This window comes from Mizuhopecten yessoensis, unplaced genomic scaffold (genome assembly GCF_002113885.1).
Source record: "Mizuhopecten yessoensis strain PY_sf001 unplaced genomic scaffold, ASM211388v2 scaffold11131, whole genome shotgun sequence".
Lineage (NCBI taxonomy): Eukaryota > Metazoa > Mollusca > Bivalvia > Pectinida > Pectinidae > Mizuhopecten > Mizuhopecten yessoensis.
In genome coordinates this window covers 45,145-57,988 of record NW_018408895.1, presented here as the reverse complement: position 1 = coordinate 57,988, position 12,844 = coordinate 45,145, and the positions used below count along the sequence as shown (strand labels likewise).

The 12,844-nt window shown below is 38.0% G+C and overlaps 1 protein-coding gene across 8 annotated transcripts in view; it reads right to left on the bottom strand.

The window, feature by feature from the left end:
• The window catches only part of LOC110466332, a 57,222-nt gene that overhangs the window by 21,732 nt on the left and 22,646 nt on the right, over positions 1-12,844 (bottom strand). For 6 of the 8 annotated variants that reach the window (XM_021522754.1, XM_021522756.1, XM_021522755.1 and 3 more), the window contains exons 2-3: positions 8,071-8,111; positions 2,963-3,127 (exon numbers count right to left, since the gene is read on the bottom strand). In XM_021522754.1, the coding sequence (XP_021378429.1) occupies positions 2,963-3,127; positions 8,071-8,111 (206 nt within the window). Of the gene's footprint in view, positions 1-2,962; positions 3,128-3,632; positions 3,731-8,070; positions 8,112-10,927; positions 11,000-12,844 lie in introns of those variants that run through there. The other 2 variants (XM_021522758.1, XM_021522759.1) reach the window with 2 other exon arrangements.

Here is a 12,844-nt window from a genome sequence, read left to right as displayed (position 1 = left end):
TGACGTTGTATATTAAAAAATACTTGGTGAATATAATGATGATTTAAAACTGGGTATCAAACATTCAGCTGAGACAGATGTAGTAAGTGATCTTCGACTCAAACATTCAGCTGAGACAGATGTAGTAAGTGATCTTCGACTCAAACATTCAGCTGAGACAGATGTAGTAAGTGATCTTCGACTCAAACATTCAGCTGAGACAGATGTAGTAAGTGATCTTCGACTCAAACATTCAGCTGAGACAGATGTAGTAAGTGATCTTCGACTCAAACATTCAGCTGAGACAGATGTAGTAAGTGATCTTCGACTCAAACATTCAGCTGAGACAGATGTAGTAATTAGTGATCTTCGACTCCTGAAAACCTTTCTGAAGAATTAAAGGGCTGACTATATATATTTGTATACATCTCTCCATCTGCACCTGTTCTGTTCTAATAGGAATAGAAAGTATTCAACCATGATTGATTTCAGGCTAGCTACCAGCTCCTAAGAAGCTTTTGAAAAGTATTTTTCAGCTGAATGCGTTTTACTAGTTTATCTCCCCTTAGTTTGAAACCTGAAGACATTCAAGCGACTTTTTGTTTTATAAATTTGAAACTTTAGAGACGAGGTCCAGTTTAGGTTGACTTGTGATGGACAATGAAATGTTCTGAGGTCTGACAGAAGTTCGCTGACAGTACAATCTACACCTGCATGAGCACACTTCAACAGTACTGGTTTCAACCTTGTTTGACAGACCTGTATGAATCAGGCCTGTCTGGTTGAACACAGTGATGTCTAATTTTTCTACATAAAATTATTTTTCATCCTCATCATGTCGTGATACTACATTCATTTATTGTTAGTTAGGCTATAATTGAAACGAGTTCAATGAACATTTCTTAGCGCTGTCTCTATTTTTAAATTGTAGATTTTACACATAAGATATTACTTTAGTGAAATGTAAGTGCATTGTAAATTACCAGCCTAAGTATCTCTGTGGATTCAAGTGAACGTGTGGATTAATGTACATAGGCGAGTCATGTTTACTCGACTGTAAACAGGCGGTCTGAGTTTGTTTCCGTCCCTAACAAATCTAGGTACTCACGAGTATCATGTACAGGTCAACAGAAAGGGCCGTCAAAAACCTCACAATGTTTGTTCTGTATACTGAGCTATATGAACACATCAATTTTCCTCGGGAAAGGCCGAGGCTGATTAGATCTGATAGAAATCAATTGAAGTTTATTGTAAACTCAAATTTCTGTTCAGCACACGATTAAGTTTGTTATGCAGACCAAGTTAGTGAAGTTTCCAGAAAGGCCAGTATTATAATTATAAAAAAAATCCTATTCAGCTATTGGTTACTTCATATTTTCTTCAGCTTGATGGTGGTTTTCGTCACGATCCCATCAAATTAGGTGATAGATATGTACTTAACTACCATGAGCTCACAAAATATAATCTGATGGATTGGTTTTAATTTTCAAAGTTGAGTTACGATGAAATATACTAATAAACAACTATTTACATTTAACTATAGTTTGTGTTATGACACCTGGTATTTAGCTGTTGACCCTATTAACCAAGTACTGTAGAAAAGGAGTACTGAGCCGCCCTATTGTCGGTCCCCTCACAACCCATGGGTATCATCTCTAAGACTCTCCAGCCTCTTAAGGATCTGTATAATCTCAACTGATTACCCTCAGACCTCATCAAATTGTCCGTGTTATCACTGTTCAGGTGATTACACTGAAAGCATTTCCATGTGTTACCACCACACAAACAATACCGGGAGAGAGATCCAGGGGATCGTCCACACAAACAATACCTGGAGAGAGATCCAGGGGATCGTTTACCCACCAGAATCTTTATCTAGAAGGTATGAATCACAGTATTGACAAAATACCAGTGTATGTACAAACAAGGATTTAATAAACATCATTACTGTCTCTACAACACCTGTTTAGTAAGTAGACCATATAGACATGTACATACCAAATCATTCCATATGAATTATATATCCAGCATTTCATGTTGGGATATATGAGGTCATGGAGATAGTGGTGGGCTTAGGGGTTGGTGTTTTGTTTTAGTAAAGACTATATAAAGTGTATTTCCCATCATACCCTTGGGTGGGGAGGGGGTGGGGACTGAGAAATAATCTTAGCTATATATACACTTCTGTGATTGGTGGGAGAATTGATTGACAGTCTCATCCTCTGTGGGCACCTGGCTCTATCTGGTTGATCTAACTCTGTCAAGTAGGAACCCATTTTAAGGGTATTTACAACCAATGTCAGACAAAATAAGAATGATCTATTATCAAACAAATGTCCACATAAGGATCAATCCCTACTTTGAAGTTTGATTGTTCAAACTTTTATGTGATGAGGGAGGTGGGGTGTTTGGCAATGTTCATATCAGTGACTTGAGAGACTTTTTCTAGTGAGTTTTGTAAAACATTTTCAAAATCTTTATGAGTCTGTTAACTCATTCACCCCTTAACACTCATTTGAACTCTCCCAATTCAAAGGTTGCAATAGTTCATTATAAAATCTCAGGGGTGAATGAGTTAACTAAGAGAAAAAAAATGGATTCTTAAATGTGTCCGAGTCCTACAGGAAAATCTCAAGTGAAAGCCTCACATATCTGTGTCCCAAAAATCACTCCAAACCTTGATGTTCTGTTAGTGGAGGTCAATGGTACTCAACTAATTAGGAAGGGTTATTCTTCTTGCATTACTAAATATCAACCTGATATTTACTTGATTTTAATTTGACACAGGGTGACAATAACATATCTTATTTACCAAATAAGTAAAATGACACTTATGTTTCTTGTAATAATGATCTGTAAACAAACATAAAAAGTGCAGATAAGAGCGAACACCTTCATAGTGTGCAGAATGGCAGTCAACTTCATTATCAGTTGTGTCGCTTGATGGGGAGGTGTTATTGGTCACTTCCTCTTTTGTACAAACCTTTAAGGACTGTACTGCGTCCGTCAGTTCCACAGTCCTCTGTCTGTTTTCTGACCGGTCAGTAACCATTTGTTGTTGTAAGGTTTGGTCCCCAAATTGAATGTTGGCTAGCTCTTCCATTGCTGTAGCAAAACCTGTCTTCATCTCCTGGACCATCTCCTGGACCTGAAAATAGGTCACCGTGACATGATTTCACAAATATGTGATCTTTCTTGGCCTGAAAATAGGTGACTGTGACATCATTATCAAACTTGTCATCTTTCTAAGCCTGAAAATATAGGTTACTGTTACATAATTAAACAAGTGTGTCATCTTTCTAGACCTGAAAATAGGTCACTGTGACATAATTAAACAAATGTGTCATCTTTCTAGACCTGAAAACAGGTCACTGTGACATAATTAAACAAGTGTGTCATCTTTCTATACCTGGAAATAGGTCACTGTGACATGATTAAACAAATGTGTCATCTTTATATGCCTGAAAATAGGTCACTGCTACATGATTTAACAAATACACCATCTCCTTGACCTGAATGTAAGTAACATGATTTAACGAATATATCATCTAGATTTCCTTGACCTGGAATAAGTGTCATAATACCAAAGAAAGATAAATATAAGGATTACGAAAAAAAATTTAAACACAATAATCCTGAAAATGTGATAGTACCTGTGGTCAGACATGGAGAATTGGCCAGAAACCTTGAGGCAAGAATGTTTGTCGTACCTCACTAAGGCTGTATCTAAAAGTGGGAGAGCTCAGGGCCTATACAGTTTGAAAACAACAACACCTGGTGCATCAGAAATGCTATAAAACACCAGCCGTGCATAATCTAATGTAAATCCTCCCAGCATAGGACAAGAAGAGAATGATTGATTTTTGTGTTACAGTAACACCTTCCAATGTAAACCCTCCCAGGGTAGGACAAGAAGAGAATGATTGATTTTTGTGTTACAGTAACACCTTACGGCTGATCTCCAGAAGTGTTACATAAAGTATCAATGAATATATGCTAGGGGGATCAACATGATGATGAAATCATTTTTTAGGTAGTTTTGGTTTTTTATATGGAAGATACTTTATGATGTATACAAAAAGAGGTGTGTATATCTTGCACATAATCTCTAGTAACAATTGGACATTTTACACTAATTGTCAATGACACATTACATACAATATCTAGTAGTCCTGGGTTTTGTACACACAGAGGTAAGCATGGACCATCTCTAGTATATACATGTTATCTCTAGTATTCATAGACTTTTTACACAATCTCTAATAGACATGAACAATTTCTAGTAGTATATTGAACTTGATTTATGCACATGAAGTCATGTAGATTGTTAAGTTTCCTGAATTAACCATGAGTATCAGCTTCCTGAAAAGGGGTGGCCCCCATCATCAACTCTCATCCAATACACAGTTCCTCTACAATATGTAGAAATAGGCTCTCAAACATTACCATATTTGATTTCCAATTCAGATCCTTTTATCCTTTTTTTAACATAACCTGTACTAATAATGGGTTCATTACAGTGACTGGTAGTTTTTTATTCATTCTACACATAATCAAATAGTCATTTAGTTAACTCATACCATCACCAGGAACAATTTTTCAGATCACATGCCAATTACTAGATTTTGTTTTGTGTTAAAAAATGAAATGATCAGATCTGACATGTAAAGGATATCAGCTGGCTAAGTAAATTTAAAACTCCACTTTAATTTGTTAACACAGGCACTAAACGGACAACTTCAATCTGTAGTGTCGTTTTATGTTAATGCATGCAATTATGTCTGTAATAATTAAGTCTGGTATTTTAAACATGCGAGAACTCATTATGGTAACTGCCTGTAAACCTACATAATATCCCGAAGGAATGATTGTGCTTATGAAATTCTATCTCTATCTTGTAAAATTGTGACCACAGTACTGCGTCCAGAACGAAGGGGTGCTCCATATATATATACAGCTAATTACAGTTACCATAATCGGTTTTACCTATCACCATTGTATACCCAGCAACACACTGCAGATATTACATGTATGCTTTCTTAGCATGCCCGGGAATGTCATTATTCATTATCAGATCTCCCTAACTGAACACCTTTTTACTAATGAGCTCCATTCTACATTGTTTACATTGCATAACACATGAAACCTAAAGTAAAATTGGACAAGGACCAAGTCCTGACTAAATTATGACAGTAGACTACAGAGCAAGACTGCCTAGCTGCTCCCGATGGCATGTCCGATGGCATGTCCGTTACATGTCCGATGGCATGTCCGTTACACGTTCGATGGCATGTCCGTTACATGACCGATGGCATGTCCGTTACATAACCGATGGCATGTCCGTTACATGACTGATGGCATGTCCGTTACATGTCCGATGGCATGTCCGTTACATGACCGATGGCATGTCCGTTACATGTCCGATGGAATGTCCGTTACATGTCCGATGGCATTTCCATTACATGACCGATGGCATGTCCGTTACATGCCCGATGGCATGTCCGTTACATGACCGATGGCATGTCCGTTACATGCTCATGCAGCTACAGTTTTTGTCGGCGTGGAATGCTTGAGGTAGTAATGTAGGTGCTTGTTGCTATTTCTATGACAATGACGTGGATTTTGCTGACTTTCGCAAGAGAAGGTCCTGTTCATAAAGTCATAAAAACCATCTCAACTGCTCAAAGTCAAGATTTGTGCTCAAACTCTCTGCCTTGTAACGCTATCAGTTTTGTGACGGAATCAAAAAGAAAACATTTAATGTGGGAGTGGTGCCCACAATCAAGTGTAAGCCAAGTACCAACAAAATAATTAATAAATTAAAAGGCAAATGAAGACTTAAATAAGGAATTGTGCTTTGGCAAAGAACATGAATCTGAGCATGAAAATTGTTTTATGAATATTGACCCCGTTGGACATTTGATTGCAGCTTCAAAATTATGCTGCATTGCCATTTTTATCAATTACCCTATACAGGGTAAAATGACACCTACATGTAATGTGTATAAAGCAAAATGAGCAGTAAGTGTGAATTAATGTTCAGTGATTAATTAACAGGCTCGCTTATCACCAGGCTTCATGGCTTGCAGTTACTTATTTTCCACTTGAAGGATATAAAGTGAAATACGGCAAATCGCCCAGTCACAACCTAAATTTATATTTCAACAGCCAAGTTGTGACACGGAGGTTGATCACAATCTAAAACACACTCCAAAGGTGACCTTGGTGCAATGTTACATCATGTTGTATATCACAACCATGTATTCTGTGATCCATGGGTTTAGGGCCTGCCAAGTCTGTCAGGCCATGTTGGTTTTCTGTGATGGAATAGCAATACCTCTACCATAAGTCTGTATCTGTTTGGTGGTGTACGTATCTCTCACGTAACCCCTAACCATCCCGACTACACATCAAACACAACACAGAGATTCATACAACTCCAGATAAATATATCTTTGATCTTCTAGAGTCGAAACTCATGAATCATTAATGGAAAGGAAACATATTGCCATCATTTAATACTAAATAATTCATGGTTCCCGTTCAATTGCTTTAAAAATAGATCAATCGAGTGTAACAAGCTGTTTCAGTTGATTTGGCTGACAGATTCACATGCAGTCATGCGTTAATTAAGTATAGAATTAAGTCAGGTAATTGACTGGAATCCACAGGTAATACCCGGTTTATGTTTTGCATGGTACTTGTATAAATGTTTATACTCAGGATACGTATACATGTAAAATTCTCTATAAGATGTTTAACAGGGTGCTTATAGGTGTAAAGATCTCTATAAGATGTTTAACAGGGTGCTTATAGGTGTAAAGATCTCCATAAGATGTTTAACAGGGTACTTATAAGTGTAATATTCTCTATAAGATGTTTTAACAAAGAGTTTTCATTAGTTAATTAAGATACCTGGTTTAATTCTTTTCAAGCACTTGTAAACCACCAATTTCTGACAAAATAATTAAACAGTTTATGGGAGCTTTTTCTATATGTGATGTACCATTAAATCTAAGCCAATGATCAAGAGAGTCAGACAGAGAGTCAGACAGAGAGTCAGACAAAGAGTCACCCAGATATCTAGAGAGTCGGACAGAGATCTAGAGAGTAAGACAGAGAGTAAGACAGAGATCTAGAGAGTAAGATAGACAGTAAGACAGAGATCTAGAGAGTCGGACAGAGATCTAGAGAGTCAGACAGAGATCTAGAGAATCAGACAGTGATCTAGAGAGTCAGATAGAGTCAGACAGAGATCTAGAGAGTCAGACAGAGAGTCAGACAGAGTAAGACAGAGAGTCAGACAGAGAGTCAGACAGAGAGTCAGACAGAGAATCAGACAGAGATCTAGAGAGTCAGACAGAGAGTCAGACAGAGTCAGACAGAGAGTCAGACAGCCAGGCAGTAAAATTATAATTATGGCAGTACCATGTATCTATAATACACAGTCACACAGAAATTGAACAGTTTTAATATGGATGTTACTGATATGCCTTACTCTGTCTTTTACTTATATTTATGTACATTCCAAATAATAGTTATAGTTATGAAATGCTTTTATCCAGGAAATAACATATTCCTGGGTTGCAGGGCAAAAACTCTATCACATGAGACCATACACCCTGTTCACTGTCTGTATCTCCAGCTCCAGGACAGTGAGCCTAAACTTCCACTCTTCAGGTGCACCACACCGTTCTGGAATCTAAAGAGAACGCCCCTGTCGAAAATAGTCGGAGTCAGGGTTGTGGATGAGGGCGTTACTGCCTTAAACCAGTTTGGGGCTGTAAAAGATGGGGGAGGGGGCATGCATAATATAATATACACATGCATCGACAATGACCAAGTTTTAGATATCCAGTGTGCCATCTATATCTGATATATAATTGCTAGCTCCCTGTACAGTCTGTAGAGTAACAGCTGACAATCAACTCTGAACTCCATAAGGTAACATGCTCCGGCTGCTGTACACCACTCAGTATCCTCTGTAGATCGGTATTGCACTGTGAACATATAGCACCTTAAATGAAATGAGTTGATTTCGAATTGAGATCTCAATCATGTACACCTGTAAGTAATTGTGTATTTACTCACCAGGGCTAACTGCTCTTCTAGCTCCATTTGGTCCATGGTGGCTGAAACAACAACAGAATTGGAGTTAAAACAGCTAAAATTGCAGTCCTTAATTTATACAACATGAAAATCATGGAATTCCTAAACAAAAATACAGCAGGGGTGAAATACAAATATAGACCTAGTAAAAACAGTGTTAACCTCATTAATACATGGTGCTTTGGACACTTTTACAACAATTTCCATTACATGGATACATTAACGTAAATATTACACACTCAGACTTTTGTATGCTGAAAGAAAACAAAAAGTTTCCACAAAGATTACCTATAATGTATATATACAGATGAATGGTAATTCTCCTTCCAGACACTATAGGTGCATGGAGACATTAGGTTGATTTAAAAGTCCACTGAATTATCTGCTAGTTGCCTGCAGTTAAGACCTCAGTTCACTCAATGTTATAACACAGGTATAGATAAGCCTAGTGACCTTGTATTGGAGAATGGACCCAGGATGTGACACATAGGGGGACTGACAGGTGCTTGTCTTCAATTGATGACAACTGTGTCAAAACTACCAGACCTACAGGCTCAGATAACATATAAAACTACCATGTCTTGATCTGTCATCAGTGTACAAAATGCACTGCCAAAGCTTGTTTTGTCCTCATTAACACAAACAAGCATCATAAAAACCTTCCTTGATTAATTATATCAGATACATTTTAATTTCTCTTTTTCTTTTTTTTGTGGAAGGGGTTGGGAAATTGATATTTTTCATAAGTGAAGCACCAGTGAATTGTGAAACAGCTAGCTTCATCTCACAAATTGACAAAGTAATTATCAAGAAGCAAGAATCTATCACAGTTTGTAAGGTCAAACAGGTCAAGTGGTAGAACTCATTGTTGCCGGAGGTAATAGTGTACCAAACAATACACCATTTAGCCATCTCTTTGGAGAGACCAGTGACTAGACACAGCCCTAGACTAATCTGCCCATGTATTAGCAGCCTCCTCGTCCCTGCCATAACACTATTTCCTACTACACAGCCGAGACAGACTCATTAAAACCTGATGTCTTGATCTTGTTACAAGACACTGACTGTCTTCGTTCTCCTCTACTTTATTTACTCTCCTGCCCTGTTTCGATTTTTTTTACTTTCTGTTCTTTAATACCCATGGATGCCCACTAGAAAATATCCAATCAGTCAAGTAGCAACTACAAACAGCCGAAATCCTAAATGAGGATTGCATCTAGGCCCTTTCATCTATATGATATGTCATCTATTCATGTATCAGACTGTGAACATTAGAAGTTGTAAGCTGGAGTAACCTAGTCTATGTAGGAAGTTTAACTGGTAACAGACTATCTCTAAAGTCAGGAAAAAATCCATTTAAACTTGTAAATATCATAAGTTTGGTTGAGAAAAATGTAAGAAAATGCTTCAAATCTCAAGAATGATGACATGTATTTTGATTGGGTATTTTACAATAATTCATAAAGCTAAAAAAACTTTTGATACAAGTCAAGCCATATTACCTGAGTGAGAACCTGTAGTGAATGGTGTACAGGTAAAATCTCAATTGCTTTGCATGCTTTTTTCCAACCTCAGTCAGCCTTGTTCGCTTTGTGCTCAATTGTGATTTATTCAGGGGAAATATATTCCATTATTCTGAAGATTTGACACATTTTCTTACATTTTTCTCTACAAATGCATCGCCATGGACATCCAAACCTTATGATATTTACAAGTTTAAATGATTTTTTTTCCTGAATTGTGACTTAAAATGAACATATAAAAAGTGAGGTTTTTCATCAGTTGTTGAATATATTTTCTGAAGTTTAGTGTGCATGTACCTCAATTATGTTTGAGAAATATTGAAGAAGGATTTTTTTGTGACAGGGATTGATTAATGCTAACAGAATGCATTATTGAATTTGATATACAGTTTGGTGTGCCAGCCATTGGAATGATTTTAAACAGGGTGGCATTGTGCTTATTTCAATATTTTCTAGCACACAGAAACCCCCTAAGAGGTGACAGAATATCACTGCAGATGAAAATTAAAGTCCCTAACAGGTGACAGAATATATTACTGCATAAGTCCCTAACAGGTGACAGAGTATCACTATAGAAGTCACTAACAGGTGACAGGATAACACTGTAGAAGTCCCTAACAGGTGACAGGATACCACTGCAGAAGTCTCTAACAGGTGACAAGATATCACTATAGAAGTCCCTAACAGGTTACAACATATCAATATAGAAATTCCTAACAGGTGAAAGGATATCACTGCAGAATTCCTAACAGGTGAAAGGATATCACTGCAGAAGTCCCTAACAGGTGACAGAATATCACTATAGAAGTCCCTAACGGGTGACAAGATATCACCATAGAAGTCCCTAGCAGGTGACAAAATATCACTATAGAAGTCCCTAACAGGTGACAAGATATCACCATAGAAGTGCCTAACAGGTGACAAGATATCACCATAGAGGTCCCTAACAGGTGACAGAATATGAAAGCCACATGGTTAGTTTCTAACAGGTGTCAGCTGACTGCCACTATTGAAGTTCTCAAAGGTAGCAGTATCATATACACACACAATGTGGTATTAATAATTTAACACAGAGCTCACAGGATACACAGGAGCGTTCAAAACATGAGGCCTTTACTTGCTTTTATTAGCCTACTCAGCTTCATGTTTCTTACTATAGCATTGCCTCTGTGTGGTATTACAAACTCAATAGACACTGTAAGAAATGCACCTATGTGAAAGTATATAGCTATAGGATATATATATAGGTCTGTGAAGACCTATATAATAGGTCTGTAGGATATAAATATACATAGGTCTGTGTAGTGTATACATACATGTATGTGTCTGTCAAGTCAGCAGTCTGAATCTATATCCTTCCATAGACTTTTTCTCCATCAAGAACTAATAGCTATATGTCCAATTTGTGGAGAATTCATTCCTGACTGGGATCTGTGAAGGTCAGTGTAGTACCAGTCCAGAGCAGTGTGTGGTGCACCTGTGTACCTGAGTGCTGTGACAATGGGCCAGACTACTAGTGCTGACAACAATACTACTATAACAATGGTCCTACCAAATGTCAGATATGTGGCCAGATTCAGTTCACACTGCCCCACATTCCTTACCATATGTTTCAACATTCAACAATATAATGTAACACACATGTATCAAAATCTGGAGTCATTCAGTCTTTGTATATTTGAATATTGAAGCACTTCCCTTCCATATGCATAAAGCATTATGCATAGACAATGAAAATGTACATGTAAAAGTTTCCCCTCCCGTACTCTCCCATCCTTCACTCAACACTTCCTCCCCTACTCCCCTCCCTCAACTCTACCTTTCCTACTCCCCTCCCACTCCCCTACTCCCTCAACTCTCCCTCCCTCAACTCTACCTCTCCTACTCCCCTCCCTCAACTCTACCTCTCCTACTCCCCTCCCACTCCCCTACTCCCTCAACTCTCCCTCCCCTACTCCCCCTCCCCTACTCCCCTCCCTCAACTCTACCTCTCCTACTCCCCTCCCACTCCCCTACTCCCTCAACTCTCCCTCCCTCAACTACCCCTCCCTCAATCCCCCCTCCCCTACTCCCCTCTCCTGCAACTCTCCCTCACCTACTCCCCACCCCCCTGACTCCCCCCTCCTCTGACTCTCCCTCCTCTGACTCTCCCTGCCCCCTCCCTCTTTGTTGTGTGTCCTTTAATCGATGTATTGGTGCATGTTAATATTTGAGACGATTAGAACAAGTACAGGTACTATAAATATAGTTCAAATCCAGTTATGTCTTACAAATAGGGTTTGCATACCTATGTAATTGTTGTGCGCTAGTATAATTTCCATATCTACCCAAAGCACAAAATGTAGCTTTTGTTGCTGAGGAATATCATATGCTCCTGTTTGCTTTATCACCTATATAATATGTAAATAGAGAGTTCTTTTTCTCATAACAATGAAAAGTTAATTAAGAGCATCCATGTACTTGTCAGAATATGATATTAAACATAACCACCAACCGACTAATAAAACTGTAGTAAACCGGCAGAACACTGGTGCCACAGTCTAGTCCAACATTTCTCACCTCACTGATTTACCACACCTCAATGGCTCTATCCTAACAATATCCCCGGATAATAAATGTATGTTAACAAAACTGGTATTTCTAATGTTAACACTTCGATTAACTGTGAAAAGTTCAGGATTTCTCAAATATGGATGGATAGGTACTTATGACTAAGAGGGATGCAATAAACACAGAGAAGTTTTCACTCTCCACACAAAGTACAGAAACAGTACCCAGGGATTTGTTAATCAACAACTTTTGTGAACATTGCACAAACATCAATAAACAAGAGGCCCATGGGCCTTAACGGTCACCTGATATATTTATACAGAGAGTTGATTTTGTTTTTAACACGAACAGAAATATTATTCAAAGTGACAAAAAACAATAAAACCACCTTATACAATATGTAGCATACAGATTTAAGACTAAAAAGTATTTTAAACTAGCACCTCTGATTCTAAACAAGGAAAATGAAGAAATTTTAGCCCTTGGGGGTAGGGCTGGCTCAACATTTTCATGGTATCAAACTGTCAACTCAGGGTTATAATTCCAATCAAGTTATTAACATGTAATATTCAAAGTATCATTTGCCATTATAAACCAGAATAAATCCCCCCCCCTCCTTCCCCAGGGGGTAAACGTGAGACCCTAGGGTCATAAACCTTAAGACCCTTCCATCTATGAAGAGT